Here is a 21,364-nt window from a genome sequence, read left to right on the forward strand (position 1 = left end):
GATGTGCCTAATGGCAGAGAATCAGAAAGCCTTGTTTAGCAAGCCTGCAGGTGCTTGCCCATTTCAGCCTTCACATGTATTTTCTTTCCTTTTTTCTGGGACAGAGTCTTGCTCTGTTGTTCATGCTGGAGTATGGTGGTGTAACTATAACTCATTGTGGCCTTGAACTCCTGAGCTCAAGCAGTCCTCCTGCCTCAGACTCCTGAGTAGCTGGAACTATAGGCATGCACCACTATGTCCACCTAATTTTTAAATTTGTTGTATGTTGTATGTAATTTTTTGTTATATGTAATTTTTCTATGTTGCCCAGGCTGGTCTTGAACTCCTTGTCTCAAGTGATCCCCCACCTTTACCTCCCAAACTACTGGGATTACACGCCTGAGCCACCATGCCTGGCTATATTTTTAAATGACTGCTGAAATTGCAATAGTGATTGCAGAGTTCCCTACAAGATTGTATTGGTAGCATCTTTTTCTAGTTGGGCTTTTTTGATGTTCCACAGGAATAAGCGTAGATGAACAATGTTGCACCATGCTTGACATCACCGGGGCTTCTTTTCAGTGTGGATTTGCTGATGTAAAATGAGGTGTAAGCTCCGCTGGAAAGGTTTTCCATATGCACCACATTTGCAGGGCTTTTCTCCAGTGTGAGTTCTTCAGTGTCCCAAAAGATGTGAGCTGTTACTGAAAGCTTTCCCACACGCATCACACTCATAGGGCTTCTCTCCACCATGGATTCACTGGTGTCCAACAAGAGCTGAACTGTATCTGAAGGCCTTTCCATGCGTGTCACATTCATATGGTTTCTCTCCACTGTGGATTTTCTTGTGACAGAAGAGGCCCAAGCACTAGCTAAAGCTTTTCCCTCACTCACTACACTGCTATGGCTTCTCTTCAGTATGAACTCTGATGTCTCAGATATGAGCTCAGAGAGGATTTCCCACAATCATTACACTGGTATGGTTTCTCTTCCGTGTGAGTTCTCTGGTATCAAATAACATCTGAGCTGTCATGAAAAACTTCCCCACACTCACTACATTGGAAATGTTTCTCCTGTGTGGGTCCTTCAATGCTGAATAAGATATGAACTGTAATAAAAGACTTTCAGACTCATCACACTGATAGGGTTTTATTTGGCTAAACTAAAATTTACTGATGGTCAGTAAGTTGTGAGCTCTGAGTAAAAGTTTTGATACATACATTACATACATGAACAGGGTGTCTTACTGGTACAGATTCTTTTATGTCTAATGAGGCTTGAGTTTTGAGTGAATGTTTTCCCACATTCATCACACTTATATTTTCTCTCAGTTGATTGTGTTTCTCTGATATACTTCTTTGCTTTTTTTTTTTTAAGACGGAGTCTCGCTATGTCGCCCAGGCTGGAGTGCAGTGGTGCGATCTCAGTTCACTACAACCTCCAGCTCCCAGGTTCAAGTGATTCTCCTCTCAGCCTCCCAAGTAGCTAGGATTACAGGCTTGCACCACCACACCTGGCTAATTTTTGTATTTTTAGTAGAGATGGGGTTTCACTATGTTGGCCAGGCTAGTCTCAAACTCCTGACCTCAGGTGATCCGCCCATCTCTGCCTGGAGTGGTGGGATTACAAGCCACTGCACTCGGCTGTCTGATATATTTCTGTCCGTCCTTCATGTTCTTGGGTTTCTCCTCATTCAGAAGCCTTTCCATTGATTTTGCCAGGCAAATTTTCTTGGGATTCTATATCGACAGTAAGTTCCTGCCCTTGAATCAGTTCTATATTATTGATTCTGATAACATAATCTGAAATAAAAAGTAGAGCATTCAAATGTCACTGGGGTATACAGGAACTAAAATCATATACTAGAAGTAGATGGCTTAAATATACCAACAAAATGGTTTTAAAACATTTGAGGAGGAAATTGGGGGATGGCAATGGAAGAGAGGATGGACAGAACTTCGAAGGCATGATTGAAGAAAAGAATGGAGAAAAATAGGGAGGAATGATAATCATGATCCAATGAGCAAGCACAGTAAACAACAGAAGAGATCTAAGATAAAAATATGTTCACCAGGAAAGGCTGAAAGTTGAGTAGAGAAAAATAAAAAGACAGGAAGTCAACAGTGGCAGATACCCCATGAGTGCCATGAAATAGTTCTGTGCAGGTTGCCCTGAAGGCCTCTGGGAATACCGAAAAAAATCAGGGAATCAGAGCACAGGGAAGTATCCCATTTCCCATGTGCAGAACAAACAGATTAGGCACCTTAGACAAAACAAGATGTTATCACGGGGATAGAACAGAAATTGCTTTAGTCCCTAAAGACCTCACTACTTTTTTTGTAGAGAACACTGGGGATCTGTCAAGCTTGAAGCTGCATTCTGTGGGTCATTTCAGACTCCCCGGCTAACAGTCACTAAGAGAGAGAAGCTTCTTTAACAGACCCTCAACTTGCATCTGTCTTTGCCCAGGGGATCCATGTTCCTATAATTCCTCTGCCTATCTTTTCTGGAGAGGTTCCTCTGAGCAGGGTCTCAATACCCTCATTTCTCCAGGGCAGGAGATGTGGCCATATCCTCAGTAATCTATGGTTTTTGAAAGCATGAGATTTTCATACCCAAGGCATATTTGCCTGAACTTAATCCCATTTTTAGGACCCAGAGTAAAGGGGAGAATTTGTAACTACATAGGAAGAACACAGAGAAAAGCAGTGTTTTGAGTGGATAAGGAACATTAAATGGAAAAAAATCAAAACAAATCATGAAGACAGTTGAAGCACTAGGACATGGACAAGTCACAGCTAACTCTAGGCAGAGGCAGTGGGATTCATTGTGCTAAAATGTGTTGACTAAACAGACTCGGATGAAGAAGAGAAGGAGCCATGGTGAGACAGTGAATTCAAATCTTCGAGAACGTGGATGAGGAATAATGTCTGAGAAAATGACTCTCATCCGGGTCTTGGAACTTTTGTGAAGGGCAGGAACAAGGGATGAGGCAGAGCTGAGAAAGCACATTGCCAAGAGTGAGATCAACCTTCTCTGGGGGCCTTGTTTTACACCAGAGCCTGCAATAATCTCACCATACCAGCTTGCCACACTGCTTAAAAACCCCTCACTGTTAGTGGCTATTTAAGGTTATCTTAAAGTCTTTGGGTACTTTAAAACTTTATGTTACAGCTACCTGTCTTGGTCCATTTCATGCTGCTATAACAGAATACATAGACAAGGTAATTTATAAAGAACAGAAATTTATTTCCTGACTTCTGGAGGCTCGAAGGTCCAAGATCAAGATGCTGACATCTGGTGAGGGCCTTCCTGCAGTGTCATCCTATGTCAGAAGATGGAGGGGAAGAGAAAGAAAAGGGGAAAGAGGTGTTGGAGGAAAAAACACACCAAACTCATCCTTTTATTAGGAACCTACTCCCATGATAACTAACCCACTCCCACAATAAAGACATTAATCTTTTCATGAGGGCAGAGCCCTCATAACCTAGTCACCTCCTAAATATCTCACCTCTCAACACTGTTGCACTGGGGAATTAGTTTCCAGCATGTGAACTCTGGGGGACAGGTTCGAACCATAGAGCTACCTGAAATATATCTGTGTGCAGAATCTGAAAGCAAATTGCACTGATACACATTTATAAAAGAACATAGTCTTTTAGAACCATTAGCTGATAAAAAAGTGACTATCATAGATGGCATCCAAAAGACTACTACAGATACAGTAACTAAAATCCATATTAGCATCAGAAGAAAATATATGGATTATTATAAAAAAGAAGCACTACATAGAAACTTAATTAGTAACTGAATAAAAGAGGTTGAGGAAAATGGTGTATTTCCAGTCAAGATGGCACAATGAGTTTGAAGGGGTGGCCTGCCCCTCCACACCTGTGAGTGTTTCTCGTTAGGTGGAACGAGAGACTTGAGAAAAGAAATGAGACACAGAGACAAAGTATAGAGAAAGAAAAAGTGGGCCCAGGGGACCAGTGCTCAGCATACAGAGGACCCACCCACACCAGCACCGGTCTCTGAGTTCCCTTAGTATTTATTGATAATTACCTTTACTATCTTAGAAAAAGGGAAGTGGCAGGATAATAGAATCATCATAGGGAGAAGGTCAGCAGTAAGACATATGAATAAAGATCTCTGTGACATAAGTTTAAGGAAAAATGTTGTGCCTTGATATGCATATGCAAACATCTTCATAAACCTTTTTAGTGCATAAAGAGCGGCGTTGCGCTAGCAAGTCCCACCTTTTGCCCTAAGACGGTTTTCTCCTTTCTCAGTAAACAGAACATACAATCGGGTTTTACACCGAGATGTTCCATTGCCCAGGGACGGGCAGGAGACAGATTCTTTTCTCTATCTCAACCGTCAACAACCGCCGAGAGGCCTTCTTTCCTCTTGTACTAGTCCTCCTCAGCACAGACCCTTCACGGGTGTCAGGCTGGGGGATGATCAGGTCTTTCCCTTCCCACGAGGCCATATTTCAGACTATCACATGGAGAGAAACCTTGGACAATACCTAGCTTTCTTAAGCAGAGGTCCCTGACACATTTGGCAGTGTACGTGTCCCTGGGTACTTGAGATTAAGAGAATGGTGATGACTTTTAACCAGCAAGCTGCCTTCAGGCACTTGTTTAACAAAGCACACCCTGCACAGGCCAAAATCCTTTAAACCTTGAGTCACCACAGCACATGTCTCTTGCAAGGACAAGGTTGGGGGTAGGGTTACAGATTAACAGCATCTCAAATACAGAACAAAATGGAGTCTCTTATGTCTACTTCTTTCTATATAGACACAGTAACAGGCTGATCTCTCTTTCTTTTCCCCACAGAGTTCATACTTCACCTCCAAATACAAAAAGTAATAGATAAAAATTAAAAATCTGTAAACACATCTGTGCTAAAAAAAAAAAAAAAAAAGGAAAAGGAAAAAAACCCAACAAGATAAACATTTCTGTGTACCAGAAAGGAAGCAAAAACACAGAATGGTGGCTATAGCTGAAGCTCTGGGCCTGCTGGGCTCCTGGTCTTACAAAATGACTGAAGTCTTGTCACCAGGGGAACCTGGAGAACTACAAGTGCTCCATGAGAGGAAGGACTGGCACCATCACACTGCATGGTGCCAAAGGCTAGGTGGAACAGACAGGCACCCACATACACAAGTACCTTAACATGCACAGAGCAAGACAGTACCCTGTGACCAAGAACCTCATGTGAAGCCATCTGGAAGCCTGTGACTACGTTGATGATATTTGTGATATCACATGGAACAGGAGTCCTAAAATATCACTGTATAAAACTCGTTCTGGGGGAGGAGGTGCAGGTAAAGGTACAACAGAATTGGTAAACAAAGAAGAAGAGAAAGTAAATAGACCAGAACTCCAAATGAGCCTAGAAATAGAAATTTCAAAACGAATGAATTGAATGCTAAGAAAGATGGTGACAAAATCACCAACTGGAAGATGAATTCAATCTAGATGAAATTGCTTTCATCAAACAGCCTGATGAAATTAATAGATTAAAGATATGGGGAAAAAAGATAAATAACATACCATCCATGGCAAATAAACATAAATTTATGAAACGAAATAAGCAGAACAAGGATAATTGCTATGAAAACCGAATAGAAATTTTAGAAGTAATAGTTTTTGAAATAAAATCTTCAGTGGAATGGATAAGCTGAAGACAGTCAAAGGGAGAATAAACTGGAAGATAGTAGAAGAGGAATCCACTAGAATGTACCACAGAGAGACAAAGACATAAAACATGAAAAAGCAGTTAAGTGGAATCGATGATTGGTAAGTGGTTTTAATGAGTACATGTTGGAAGCTCCAGCAGATGATAATATAAGGAATAAAAAAGATGCTTATTTAAGGAACTCATAGCTGAGAATTCCCCAGATTGAAGAAAAACATGGGTATTAGAGCAAAAGTGCATTTATAGGCCAAGTGAGCTGAATAAAGATAAAACCGTATTGGACATACTTAGTGAAACTCAGAGCATAAAAGTTAAGAGTAAATTTAAAAAGCTACTAAAGAGAAAAAATGGAATCTTTTTTTTTTTTTTTAAAAAAGGCAGACTACTAGTAGCTTTTTGCTAGCAAACAATAGAAGCTAGAAGAGAGTAAAGTATTAATAGTATCTTCAAAATGCTAAAGGAAAAAAAATGTCAGTTTAGAATTTTATCCCAGCTACATGATTTCAAAGGAAAGGCAAAATAAGAGAACTTTCAAACATGCAAAAGCTCAGTCTACCACCCAAAGAACCTCACTAAAATAATTTTTAAAGGATAGACTTCAACAAGAGTGAACCCAGAGGAAAGGTGTTAGTATACAAGAATGGTGACCTCAGAAATTGATAAAAATTATCAAAAAATTTAATTTACTATTAAAGAACTCATCTGTTGAGCGTACAAGCCCTTCATGATCCTAGAACTGGGATTCTCGACGCTAGCTACACCTGGAGAGTTAAGAAGAAAAAGTAAGCCCATGCCTGGGCCCCACTGTAGTCCAAAGAAAATCAGTTTCTGAGGGTGAGGCCCAGCCACTGATAAATTTTTAAAGTCATCCAGATGCACAATCACATCACTCTGATGTGAGACTGCCCTGCCTACCTTTCCAATTTCATTTTCCTAACTCTTCACCTCTCTCACATTTTTACATTCCATCTCTACTATAGAGTTAAGAACATGGGCTCTGGAGACAGGCTATTTAAATTCTACATCTGCTATCTATTAATATGGCAGTCTAATACCATTTTAGGATAAATCTGATAGACCTACCTACCTAGAGCCTCTAAGGGCAGCAGTGATTTGCAGGCCAGAGTGAGCACTCATGTCCATAATTTATAAAAATTTCTAAATTATGAACAATAGTTTTATTAATTAATTATAATTAATTTAAATCTTCATGAAAAGGATCATTTGTGTTCACCCTACTCCAAGAATATGTTATACATCTCAGTAAGATGACCATTAAATAATAAAGTTTGACCAACAAATGGCAAGCTTCAGTTATTTAGGGAAACCCTAGCCTGTAGAACACCTTATTTTCTAATAATGCTATTTATTACTATCTATTTCTATTATTACTAGAAAATTTGGAAAACATGCATTTCACAATATACCAGAATGAACAAACATACCCCTATAGGTAAGATGTATTCTACAGTCATTAAAAGTCCTCCCTAGGTATAATGAGGAAGACCATAATGAAGAAAGTATAGCTCATATTTTTTAGATGACACTATTTCCAAAAATGATGTTCTTCATTTCCGTTGGGAAAGTGAGCATCATTTCCACCCATCAGACACAGGAAGATTCCAACCCTGATACCTGGATCCTTACTGAAGCCAGGAGAGGTGTCAGAAAGAGCCATTCTGTCCTCTTTCCAGTACCCTCAGGAGCTTTAGAACAAGTGATCTAGCTACATCTCTCACTCCCTCTCCATCCACCACCTGAAACTATGCTACTGTTGGCCCTCATAATGTTGAGTTGGAACTATAGCAACAGTCTTCAAAGTGGTCCTTTTTCTCCTCCCTCTGCAATACAGCTTATCTCTAGTTTATAGGGCACATGTTAGTTCCTGCTTGTATAGTCAGTTTTCACACTGCTATAAAGATTGAGACTGGGTAATTTATAAACAAAAGAGGCTTAATTGACTCAGTTCTGCCTGCCTGGGAAGGCCTCAGGAAACTTACAATCATGGCGGAAGGTTAAGGAGAAGCATTGCGGAAGGTTCGGGAGAAGCAAGTACCTTCTTCACAAGGTGGCAGGAAAGAGAAAGTGCACAGGGAAAACTGCCACTTTTAAAACCATCAGATCTCATGAGAACTCCCTCACTATCACGAGAACAGCATGGGGGAAGTTGCCCCCATGATCCAGTCATCTACCACCAGGTTTCTCCCTGGACACATGGGGTTACAATTCGAGATGAGATTTGGGTGGGGACACAGAGCCAAACCAACTGCTCAAATCAACCCCCATCTCAAGAAGAAAAGAAAAATAGGCTGTCTACAATTTTGTTCCAGACCACCTTGTTAGCATTATTCCTCTATTGGCTACTCCGTCTCAGCCAAACTGATACACTCACATCCTCTTATCATTGTTTGTACTTTTCCACAGTATTCCTCTGCTTAGACTTCATCATTCACCTTTACTGAGCATTTTCTACATATCAGTTGCAGGGGATATACAGGAACTTCAGACAAGTGAAGCAGTAATACAGTATGCTAATACTATGACAGAAGTATGCACAAGACGCATCATATAACTCAAACATGTGGGCGGGTATCAAGAAAGGCTTCCTAAAGAAGGTGACAACTGAGTTGAATCTTGAAGAATAGCTATGAATTGGGTTGGCAGAACAATGGAGAAGGTTTGGTCAGAGGTGGTATTTTACAAGACTAGCTCAACAAGGTGGAAGTGTGTGTGTACATGTGAGTATGTGGCAGTGGGGTAGAAAAATGTTGGCCATATTTGCAAAAAACTAAAATGTACCATGGGTCTGATGCAAAAATCTGAAATGTACCATGGGTCTGATGGGACAGGGAAGGAAAGAAACATTGAGAAGAAAAAAGGGATGAATGACTATAAGTCTTAATGTGACAGAAGAAGATAATACAGGGACAGAGAGCTAGAAGAGGGGTAAGTATGAGGAACATCGTTCCTGATACTGTCTGCCCAGTGAAATGTCACCAGTTCTTTATGATCCAGTTCAAATTCCAATCATTCCACTAACATTACCACCAGGGCCTGAAAAGACAGATTTCTCCCTTCTCGGAACTGTTATCTCTTATTTGGCAATCATTCATTGCCTCAAATGAGGCAATCTTTTTATTGGTACCCAACTCCTTTAGGGCAGGGACCCTCATAGAAACCAGAGCTAGGTTTTACACACTGTGAAAGCTACATATTTAGTGAAGTTTTGGTGGGGGGACTGGAGTCTTGCTGTGTTGCCCAGGTTGGTCTCAGACACTTAGACTCAAGCGATCTTCCTTCCTCAGCCTCCTGAGTAGCTGACATTTTCTTTCTTCTTAACAGGAGCCACGAAGCTCTCATGTCCTGGTCCCTGACCACCTCTTCTCTGGGGCTCTGCCTCCATGCACCAGTCACACTGGTTTTCTTTCAATTCCTCAAACCCACCAATTTCTTTCCCACTCCAGTTTTTGCACATGCTCTTTTGGTCTGGAATGCTTTCCTTTCTATTATTCACTTGGCTAATTTCTACACCACCTTTAAGATTCAGCTTCCATATTACTTCCTCAAAGAGGCGTTCCCTGACTACCCTCTCTCCCCGTATACAATCTGTCACAGTGTGTTTATTTGTGTGTTTAGTACCTATGTCACAAGACTGTCTCCATGAAAGCAAAGATCATGTCTGCTTTGTTCACTATTCCTAGAGCTTTGCACAGTGCCTAGCACATAAAAAGTAAATATATATTTGCCAAATGATGGATGATTCTAAGGTCTCCAGGGGAGCCATATGACCCAAGTGTCAACACTAACCACAATCCTTTTGCTGTTGAGAGTCCTGAGAGTCACTTTTAAGCTGATCTCCACGGAAGGATTGAGAGGCACTGAAGTCTCAGAAAGCACTTCCTGACCGGGTGCAGTGGCTCACGTCTGTAATCCCAGCACTTTGGGAGGCCGAGGCAGGTGGATCATTTGAGGTCAGGGGTTCAAGACCAGACCGACCAACATGGCGAAACCCCATCTCTCCTGAAAGTACAAAAAAATTAGTTGGGCATGGTGGCATGCACCTGTACTCAGCTACTCAGGAGGCTGAGGCAGGAGAATTGCTTGAACCTGGGAGGTGGAGGTTGCAGTGAGCCAAGATCGTGCCACCACATTCCAGCCTGGGTGACAAAGTGAGACTCTGTCTCAAAAAAACTAAAAAGAAAAGAAAAAGAAAAACAGAAAGCACTTCCTGCACATGGACCTGGGCTGAAACCTGAGGACTAGCAGGCTCACTTGGGCATCTGAAGGGGCGACAGTGTACATGATCCCCAGAGATCCCACAAAGGACCAGCTTGGATACCCTCTCCAGGCTGTTCTACCTAAGTGTATAGGACCCTTTCTTACCTCCAGCAAAGCCACTGCCTCCTCTCCATTCTTTGGATGATGCTCATGCATCCAGGGCAGGAGCTCCTTGGGCAGAATGGCCAGGAACTGCTCAAGCACCAAGTCTAACATCTGCTCCTTAGTGTGCATCTCAGGCCTTAACCACTCACAGCAGAGCATCCAGGGCTGGCTCAAGGCCTCATAGGGCCCAGGAGTCTCCTTGTATCAGAACTGTCAGAAGTGCTGGCAGAATAACTCCTGTTTGTTTGGGCTACTCCTTTTTGGGCTGGATCCCTGCTCCATGGCAAGGCTTTCTTTGTTGTTTACTTCAAAGAGCTGCTTTGTCTCTTCAGGAACCCATGAAAGGGACACAGTGGGCATTCTAGCTCCAGTGGGCTAAGAGGATTACTGCTGTAAGTGTTATGTTAAGGCACACTCCTAAAGTAACAGAAACTATAGTTGAAAAAATAAAAGTGTAAAGCAGTTCAAACCTTTTCTCAAATAGAAGGAATGTTCATCAAGAAACAGCAGTTTTCACAGTCCTGAGAAAATTTTTGGATGCTTGTTTCCCAAAAGTAACAACAAAGCATGTTGGTAAGGCAAAATGAAGTTTATTCTTGTGCGTGATAAAAAGCACTACCTTGACAGAGTCCTAGTAGCATCTCTGAGGGAGGAAGGCAAAGTCAGGATATTTACAAGATTTGAAAGGTTTAATGATGATCTTTCAAAGCAGAATTAAGACTGGGCAAGGATGGTGATACAATAATTTAAGATTGATGGACACATTCATTAAGATGAAGGTTTTGGCCGGGCGCGGTGGCTCAAGCCTGTAATCCCAGCACTTTGGGAGGCCGAGACGGGCGGATCACGAGGTCAGGAGATCAAGACCATCCTGGCTAACACGGTGAAACCCCGTCTCTACTAAAAATACAAAAAACTAGCCGGGCGAGGTGGCGGGCGCCTGTAGTCCCAGCTACTCCGGAGGCTGAGGCAGGAGAATGGCGTAAACCCGGGAGGCGGAGCTTGCAGTGAGCTGAGATCCGGCCACAGCACTCCAGCCCGGGCGACAGAGCAAGACTCCATCTCAAAAAAAAAAAAAAAAAAAAAAAAAAAGATGAAGGTTTTGAGGTGAGGTTTTCAAAAAGTCTGGACGCTAATTATTTAAAGTTGAAGAATGTGATGTTCATTTAAATAGATTTTTTGAGGGGGAAGTTCTTGAAACAAAAATATTTGTAATTTTTATCTCCTACAGCAATAATGTCCTGGAATACTAAAGTCATGTTAATAAAGACAGTGCAATAGTAGTATCACATTAGTAAAGACAGTTGAATAGTAAAATTATGCTGTGTGGGTATAGGCGTTTCCAATTTTCCAAGTAATAACTGATTTAGGCGGGGCCTGTCTGTTACCCAGGATTAACATGGTGGGCAGTGGTTAAGGGCATGGGCTGAGGATTCCAAAAGTCCTGGGCTGGAATCTTATCACATTCTCTTATGTGTAGTGGCCTCATCTCTCTAAATTTCTATTCCCCTTCCGCTGTTAAAAACAAACTTCTAATTTTGTTTGTAACTTTTTATTTTGAACTAATTTTAAACTTACAGAAAATTTCCAAAAAGGTATAGAATAGTCCCTATATCCTTCACCCAGTTTCCTATTATATTAACATCTTACATAACCATAGCACAATTGCAAGGCCAAAAAATAGTATTGGTACAATGTGATTAAACCACAGACCTGATAATATAGGGTGTTTTAGAAAAATTACAAAAAGCATTAGATGCAGTGCCTGGAAAGCGTTAGACTCAGTGCCTAGCACTTAGTAAGACCTCAGTAAAGGACTGCCGTTATTGCTATGACCTGGTCATCTAGGGGCTGGCAGGGGAGTCCACACCTGGTGCTCAGGGACACTTCTCTGTTTTTTGGCACACAACTTACGACCACGCAATAAGGCCCTCTACTGCCTTCTCTGTGCTTAACTTCTGTTACGCAATCGGCATCTCTGAAAGATATCTTCACTTCCTGGGCTGTAAGGATTAATTCAGGGGCTTCTGGAGCAGGTTTGGAGAAAGGCTGTTTCAGGAATCATTCAAGATAAAGGACATGTAAGCGGGTTCTACAGGTTGCCTTCCACTAGTTTAGATCTTTGAAAGCATAAGGCAAAATACAGTCTTAACCAACCAGACTGCAAACACCTTCCCTGTTTACTCTGTAACATAAACGAAATGGCAGATCATCAGTGGACAACCATAACGAGCCTCGGACTCGACAAGATCTGGCTATGTTCCTTAAGCCATCAGGGCCTGACAGATCCCCAAATAATTCCAGTAGTCGGCAGTCACGTTGGAGAAAAGGGTGGTCCGCATAGACCGACCAGGTGGGCATCTGTGAACCAGAGTCGGACTTAGCAACCTCTGGGGAAAAACGTCTGGGCCGCGTGGGGAGCTGGGCTCCGGTTGGCTAGGGCAACCCGGCGGTGAGAGGGCCGGGACGCCCACCAGTCCGCCCCGTGCAGTGTCTCCGGACGGCGCTTCCAGCGCGGGGATGAGCAAACACGGGGCTCCTCCTGCCTGCACCTGGCTGAGCTGGGAGACTCGGGCGGCGGCGTCCTGCTCTCTTCCCGCCAGTCCTACTACCTGGGCCGAGTGGCCACTACAGCCCAGCTCTAACTAGCTCCTCTGCGCCCTGCCTGGCCGCCGGCGGAAGTGCGTCTGCGAACCCCTTCCGGCCTTGCGCCCCAGCTTCCAGAGGCTTCAAAGAGGTGCGCGCCGTGTGAGGTCCCCAGTGCGCGCCGCGGAGTCTGTAAATGGGGTCACTTAGGCATGGGGTTTTGTTTCACAACTTGTCTCATCCCAAACAAAGGATTTGAGTGCCAGTTCTGCAGCGATGAGTCCGTCAGTCCTCCCCGCTCGGGTCAGCAGGCAGGAACCTCCCCCACTTCATCCCTGTCCACATACCTGGAATTTCAGTTTTCTCACAAAAGTACACTTTTCCCAATCACTGTAACCATAAATGGCTCAAAGTAAAAATGAAGTTTTTCTTGACTCTAAAAAACAAAACAAAACAAAAAGAATCAGAATTGTTTCAAACAAAAAGTCATAAAAGATCACTGCAGTCCTCTATCAGATTAGGCCCATGTTGTTTAGTCTTGTTCTGCTTGATGTTGGGTTTGTAATCTTCATGAATCCATCAGTTTTTGTTTTGTTTTGTTTTGTTTTTTTAAGAGTTCTGGAAGTTTTTAGTTAGTCCAGTGGTGTGATTTCCAAAGTCATTGGAGGCCTGCATTCAAGAGTACTTGGCAGTGTCCTTTCCATGAATTTCCTTGAAGAAAAATAAAATTTTAGACTGTAGCGAATTGTAAATCACTTTTGGAGAAGTAAAGAAAGACAATAATTGTCTGGGGATGGCAAAAGGCTTAGAGTAGCCATGGTTAAACACACAGTTAACAAGAAAATTTAGTTACTTCTGTGGCCTACAAAATTTGCCATAATCATAATTATGACTGATAACAAAGACACGTCAGAATTTAAGAATATACGATTTTGGAACACATGTTAATAACACATTTATACAGATGTGACTGAACGTTTTGGGTTTTTTTTTTGTTTTTGTTTTTTCTCACATCTTCTAGTCAATGGAAGTTAAATGCCATTTCTTATTTGACAATGCTTCCTGTGTGATTTTAACGTGCGAAATAAGCCTAATATGTCTCTCTTGGACTATCAGGCATTCCTTATAGAAAATAGTTAATTTTAGAATTTGAAATTTGATTTTGGGAAGTATGCCAAATATCAAAGTCTTAAAACCTTTGATATCAAAAATAAGATCACAAGTCATAATAATCATTTATTTAGCAAAAGTGATAATTGAAATATTTCAAAAAGCATAAACCTTTACTCTTTGAAAGAGAGGAGATTCAAAACAAGAATCTGTCTCTCCTTTTTAAATTTTTAACAGTTTATTCAAAAGATGAACACCAGTCTTATATCTCTTATTAATATTATATTGTTCAAGCAAGAAAATGAAATTCTACTTTGTATCAGTGTATTGTTAATATTAAACCTAATTTTAATAATACCTTATAAACAGATCCATCTATTCTCATTAGCTTTGACCATGAACTTTTTATAACCTTTTCCACACTTTTTATAACCTTTTACAATTTTTCCTATTCTCTTTTCCCAAATTTCTGTATCCATTCAGTTTATTATTCTTTTTAAGCCTTTCACTTTAAAGCAACCATTTTTTAAAAAATTTTACTTTAAATTCCGGGATACAAGTGCAGAACATGTAGGTTTGTTACACAGATATATGTGTGTCATGGCGGTTTGCGGCACCTGTCAACTCGTCATTTAGGTTTTAGGCCTGCATGCATTAGCTATTTGTTCAAATGCTATCCCTCCCCTTGTCTCCACCCCCAGACAAGCCCCCATGTGTAATGCTCTCCTCCCTGTGTCCATGTGTTCTCACTGTTCAACTCCCACTTATGAGTGAGAACACACAGTATTTGTTTTTCTGTTCCTGTGTTAGTTTGCTGAGGATGATGGCTTCCAGTTTCATCCATGTCCCTGCATAAAGGACATGATCTCATTTCTTTTCATGGCTGCATAGTACTCCATGGTGTATATGTGCCACATTTTCTTATCCAGTCTATCACTGATGGACATTTGGGTTGGTTCCATGTCTTTGCTATTGTGAATAGTGTTACAATAAACAGACGTGTGCCTGTGTCTTTATAGTAGAATGATTTATATTCCTTTGGGTATATACCCAGTAATGGGATTGCTGGGTCAATAAGTATTTCTGGTTCTAGATATTTGAAGAATCACCACACTGTCTTCCACAGTGGTTGAACTAATTTACATTCCCACCAACAGTGTAAAAGCGTTCCTATTTCTCCACAGCCTCAACAGCTTCTGTTGTTTCTTTTTCTTTTTTTTTTTTTTTTTTTGAGATGGAGTCTTGCTCTGTCGCCCAGGCTGGAGTGCAGTGGCCGGATCTCAGCTCACTGCAAGCTCCGCCTTCTGGGTTCACGCCATTCTCCTGCCTCAGCCTCCTGAGTAGCTGGGACTACAGGTGCCCGCCACCTCGCCCGGCTAGTTTTTTTGTATTTTTTTAGTAGAGACGGGGTTTCACCGTGTTAACCAGCATGGTCTCAATCTCCTGACCTCGTGATCCGCCCGTCTCGGCCTCCCAAAGTGCTGGGATTACAGGCTTGAGCCACCGTGCCCAGCCTGTTGTTTCTTGACTTTTTAATAATCGCCATTTTGACTGGCATGAAATGCTATTTCATTGTAGTTTTGATTTGCATTTCTCTAATGATTCGTGATGTTGAACTTTTTTTCTTATGTTTGTTGGCCATATAAATGTCTTCTTTTGAGAAGTGTCTGTTCATATCCTTCACCCACTTTTTGATGGGGTTGTTGTTTCCTTGTAAATTTGTTTAAGTTCCTTGTAGATTCTGGATATTAGACCTTTGTCAGATGGGTAGATTGCAAACATTTTCTCCCATTCTGTACGTTGCCTGTTCACACTGATGATAGTTTCTTTTGCTGTGCAGAAGCTCTTTAGTTTAATTAGATCCCATTTGTCAATTTTGACTTTTGTCGCAATTGCTTTTGGAGTTTCATAATGAAGTCTTTGCTCATGCCTATGTCCTGAATGGTATTGCCTAGGTTTTCTTCTAGGGTTTTCATGGTTTTGGGTTTTACTCTTAAGTCTTTAATCCATCTTGAGTTAATTTTTGTATAAGGTGTAAGGAAGGGGTCCAGTTCAGTTTTCTGCATATGGCTAGCCAGTTTTCCCAGCACCATTTATGGAATAGGGAAACATTTCCCCCATTGCTTGTTTTTGTCAGGTTTGTCAAAGATCAGATGGTTGTAGATGTGTGGTGTTATTTCTGAGGTCTCTGTTCTGTTCCATTGGTCTATATGTCTGTTTTACTACCAGTACCATATTGTTTTGGTTACTGTAGCCTTGTAGTGTATAGTTTGAAGTCAGGTAGGCATGATACCTCCAGCTTTGTTCTTTTTGCTTAGGATTGTCTTGGTTATATGGGCTCTTTTGTGGTTCTATATTAAATTTAAAGTAGTTTTTTTCTAATTATGTGAAGAATGTTAGTGGTAGTTTGATGGGAATAGCATTGAATCTATAAATTACTTTAGGCAGTATGGCCATTTTCACAATATTGATTCTTTTCTTCTGTGAGGATGGAATTTTTTCATTTCTTTGTGTCCTCTCTTATTTCCTTGAGCAGTGGTTTATAGTTCTCTTTGAAGATATCCTTCACATCCCTTGTCAGCTGTATTCCTAGGTATTTTACTCTGTTTTTAGCAATTGTGAATGGAAGTTCATTCATGATTTTGCTCTCTGTTTATTACTGGTGTATAGGAATGCTTGTGATTTTTGCACAATGATTTTGTATCCTGAGACTTTGCTGAAGTTGCTTATCTGCTTAAGGAGTTTTGGGGCTGAGATGATGGGGTTTTCTAAATATACAATCATGTCATCTGCAAACAGAGACAATTTGACTTCCTCTCTTTTTATTTGAATGCCATTTATTTCTTTCTCTTGCCTGATTTTCTGGCCAGAACTTTCAACACTATGTTGAATAGGAGTGGTGAGAGAAGGCATCCTTGTTTTGTGCCAGTTTTCAAAGTGAATGCTTCCACCTTTGACCATTTAGTATGCTATTGGCTGTGAGTTTGTCATAAATAGCTCTTGTTATTTTGAGATATGTTCCATCACTACCTAGTTTATTGAGAGTTTTTAACATGAAAAAGATGAATTTTATCCAAGCCCTTTTCTGCATCTATTGAGATGATCATGTGCTTTTTGTCATTGGTTCTGTTTATGTGATGGATTATGTTTATCGATTTACGTATGTTGAACCAGCCTTGCATCCCAGAGATGAAGCCAACTTGATCATGGTGGATAACCTTTTTGATGTGCTGGTGGATCTGGCTTGCCAATATTTTATTGAGCACTTTCACATCAATGTTAATCAGGGATGTTCGGGACTTGAACTCAGCTCTGGATCAAGTGGACCTGAGAGACATCTACAGAACTCTCTACCCAAAATCAACAGAATATACATTCTTCTTAGTGCCACAGGGCACTTATTCTAAAATCAACCACATAATTGGAAGTAAAACACTCTTTAGCAAATGCAAAATAACTGAAATAATAATAGTTTCTCAGACCACATTGCAATCAAATTAGAATTCAAGATTAACAAACTCACTCAAAACCACACAACTACATGGAAATTGAACAACTTCCTCCTGAATGAGGTCTGATGTTAGTGTGATGGGCTTCTCTTTGTAGATAACCTTGCCTTTCTCTCTGACTGCCTTTAACATTTTTTCCTTCATTTCTACCTTGGAGAATCTGATGATTTTGTGTCTTGGGGTTGATCTTCTCATCGGGTATCTTAGTGGTGTTCTCTGTATTTCCTGAATTTGGATGTTGGCCTGTCTTGCTAGGTTGGGGAAGTTCTCCTGGATGATATCCTGAAGTGTGTTTTCCAGCTTGGTTCCATTCTCCCTATCTTTTTCAGAAACTCCAATCAATCGTAGGTTTGATCTTTTTACATAGTCCCATATGTCTCGGAAGTTTTGTTCATTCCTTTTCATTCTTTTTCTCTAATCTTGTGTGCATGCCTTATTTCAGCAAGAGGGTCTTCAAACTTTGATATCCTTTCTTCTGCTAGGTTGATTTGGCTGTTGATACTTGCGTATGCTTCACATACTTCTTGTGCTGTGAGCTCCATCAGGTCATTTATGTTTCTGTCTGAACTGGTTATTCTAGTTACCAGCTCCTGTATTTTTTTTGTCATGTTTTTACCTTCTTTGCATTGGGTTAGAACATGCTCTTTTAGCTCAGCAGAGTTTATTAGCCACCTTCTGAAGCCTACTTCTGTCAATTTGTCCATCTCATCCTCTGTCCAGTTCTGTGCCCCTACTGGAGAGGCATTGCAATCATCTGGAAGAGAAGAACCACTCTGGCCTTTTTGGTTTTCAGCATTTTTTCATTGATTCTTTCTCATTTTCATAAATTTGTCTAGTATCAATCTTTGAGGCTGCTGACCCTTGGATGGGGTTTTTGTGGGGAGTTTTCTCTTTGTTGTTGAGCTGTTGTTGTTGCTTTCTATTTGTTTTTCTTGCAGTGGTCAGGTCCTTGTTCTGCAGGGCTGCTGCAGTTTGCTGGGGGTTCACTTCAGGCCCTATTCACCTGGTTCACTGCAGCTTACAGTGAGACCAATGCAGAAGGTGAGTGATTTCTGCCTTTCCACCTGAGGTAACTGGTTCATCTCACTGGGACTGGTTAGACAGTGGGTGCAGCACACAGAGGGCGAGATGTCACTCGAGGAGGCTGGAGAGCACAAAATGGGTGCCTGCTCCTTCCTCTAGGATCTCTGACCTCAAGGGGCACCGAACTGATACCAGTAGGAACACTCCTGTATAGGGTGTCTGACAACCCCTCTTGCAGGGTCTCACCCAGTTGGGTGGAACGGGGAACAGGACCCATTAAACAAAGCATTTTGACTGTCCCTTGGTGGAGGGGGTGTGCTTCTTGGTGGGGAAGCCCACTCGTTTGGTCTGCCTGGATTCCTCAGAACTAGCAGCAGGAAAGTCTACATCTTTTGGTCTGTGGAGACTATAGCCACCCCCTCCCTAGGGGCTCAGGCCAGCAAGTGATCCTATTGTCTTGGCCTCCCAAAGTGCCAGGATTACAGGTGTAAGCCACTGTGCTGATCCCGAGTAAGCAATTTAAGCAATTTTCATTGTTATGTACCAGATGAAGAGTCCAGGACAAAAGATAGATTTGTGAAGAGAATGTCTGGTGAAACTAACTCTTCCTAGCATGTCCAGGAGATACAGCTGGGCCAGGGAATATACTTGTTTGGTACTTCCCTGCAGCTATTGGCCCAAGTGCTGTCATCATACATATATTCCCAGGCCTTAACATGGCCACTTGTCTAGATTTCAGAATTTAATGGCTCTAAGACATATGCTCACAGACAAATTGAGCAAGTATTGAAGAATATGACAGAAGGAACAGTTTTATGACTTAAAACATTTAGTAGAGCTAAGCCTAAACCTGTCTGACCAGCAGACCCAAGCAATATGTCTGAATTATATTTAATACTGACAATTCTGAAGACATTTTTACTTTACCAACAATGTTTTTCCTAGAGATATGAACACAAAAGAAAATTTACCAACAACTTTAAAACTAGTTTTATTTACTGAAGATTACTAAAGCCCCATGAACCTGAAAAATATTTGGGCTTATTAATTTATGAGTGCTCAGTTATTTATAAGTCAACTTGGTACCAAGTAGATAATATACAAACAGATAGGTATACAGGTATACATAAAATTAGAGACAAAAACTTTTATAGCATTTTTAAAAATTATTTTATTTTTATTTATTTTTTCTTTTTTTGAGACAAAGTCTCGCTCTGTCACCCAGGCTGGAGTGCAGTGGCATGATCTCGGCTCACTGCAAGCTCCACCTCCTGGGTTCACGCCATTCTCCTGCCTCAGCCTCTCGAGTAGCTGGGACTACAGGCATCCATCACTGTGCCCGGCTTTTTTTGGTATTTTTAGTAGAGATGAGTTTCACCATGTTAGCCAGGATGGTCTTGATCTCCTGACCTCATGATCCACCCACCTCAGCCTCCCAAAGTGATGGTATTACAGGCGTGAGCCACTGCGCCCAGCCTATAGCTTTTATTTTAAAACTTTTGCCATGAAGTAGATAAAACTCACTAGTTTAAAAGGATGATTGTGCCTTTGTAAATGGAAGAAGTTAAAGTTTATCTATTTCACAAGGCTGAAGCCTTAACTGAGTTTTAGAGAACAAGTTAGCAAGTTTACATCTCAAAGTGAAGAGAAAGAATTTAAGCTTTCCAAAAGGCCAATTAAGTTTTACATTTTTCTCAGCAAAAGTCATGACAAAGGGATCTGACAAGATGGCCTAATAGGAACAGCTCCAGTCTGCAGCTCTCAGCAAGTCCAATGCAGAAGGTGGTTATTTCTGCATTTCCAACTGAGATACCCGGTTCATCTCATTGGGACTGGTTAGACCGTGGATGCAGCCTATGGAGGGCAAACAGAAGCAGGGTGGGGCATCGCCTCACCTGGGAAGTGGCAAGGGGCAGGGGACCTCCCTCCCCTAACCAAGGAAAGCTGTGAGGGACTGTGCTATCTGGCCCAGATACCATGCTTTTCCCATGGTTTTTGCAACCCACAGAACAGGAGATTCTCTCATGTGCCTACATCACCAGGGCCCTGGGTTTCAAGCACAAAACCCAGGCGGCTGTTTGGGCAGACACCAAGCTAGCTGCCGGAGTATTATTTTTCACAGTGTTGCCTAGTGTTGCCTGAAACCTCAGGGAGACCGAACCATTCACTTCCCTGGAAAGGGGGCTGAAGCCAGGGAACCAAGTGGTTTTGCTCAGCAGGTCCCACTCCCATGGGGCCCAGCAAGCTAAGAACCACTGGCTTGAAATTCTCACTGCCATCACATCAGTCTGGAATCAACCTGGGACAATCAAGCTTGGTGGGGGGAGGGGCACCCACCATTACTGAAGCTTTAGTAGGCGGTTTTCCCCTCACAGTATTAAGGAAGCCACCGTCAAGTTCGGATTGGGTGGAACTCACCGCAACATGGCAAAGCGGCTGTGACCAGATTGCCTTTCTAGATTCCTCTTCACTGGGCAGGGCATCTCTGAAAGAAAGGCAGCAGCCCCAGTCAGGGGCTTATAGATAAAACTTGCATCTCCCTGGGACAGAGCACCTGGAGGGAAGGCAGCTGTGGGTGCAGCTTCAGCAGACTTGAACATTCCTGCCTGCCAGCTCTGAAGAGAGCAGCAGATCTCCCACAGCACTCGAGCTCTGATAAAGGACAGGCTGCCTCCTCAAGTGCGTCTGTGATACCCATGCCTCCTGACTTGGAGACACCTCCCAGCAGGAGTCAACAGCCACCTCATACAGGAGCACTCTGGCTGGCATCAGGCAGGTTCCCCTCTGGAATGAAGCTTCCAGAGGAAGGATCAGGCAGCAATCTTTGTTGTTCTGCAGCCTCCACTGGTGACACTCTGGCAAACAGATCTGGAATGGACTTCCAACAAACTCCAGCCAACCTGCAGAAGAGGGCCTGACTATTAGAAGGAAAACTAACAAACAGAAAGCAATAACATCAACTTCAACAAAAAGGACACCTACCCCAAATCTCCATCCAAAGGTCATCAGCATCAAAGATCAAAGGTGGATAAATCCACAAAGATGAGGAAAAACCAGCCCCCAAAATG

At 41.9% G+C, this 21,364-nt stretch overlaps 1 protein-coding gene across 3 annotated transcripts in view; it reads left to right on the forward strand.

Moving 5' to 3' along the window:
* LOC111525995 overlaps positions 1-21,364 on the forward strand; it is a 63,207-nt gene that overhangs the window by 20,951 nt on the left and 20,892 nt on the right. The window contains exon 3 of one of the 3 annotated variants that reach the window (XM_023191681.3): positions 4,821-7,026. The exons of 1 other annotated variant lie outside the window; for it this stretch is intronic. In XM_023191681.3, the coding sequence (XP_023047449.2) occupies positions 4,821-4,860 (40 nt within the window). In that variant the 3' untranslated portion in view covers positions 4,861-7,026. Of the gene's footprint in view, positions 1-4,820; positions 7,027-21,364 lie in introns of those variants that run through there. One more of the 3 variants, XM_023191676.3, reaches the window with a different exon arrangement.

Source organism: Piliocolobus tephrosceles, chromosome 5 (assembly GCF_002776525.5).
Source record: "Piliocolobus tephrosceles isolate RC106 chromosome 5, ASM277652v3, whole genome shotgun sequence".
Lineage (NCBI taxonomy): Eukaryota > Metazoa > Chordata > Mammalia > Primates > Cercopithecidae > Piliocolobus > Piliocolobus tephrosceles.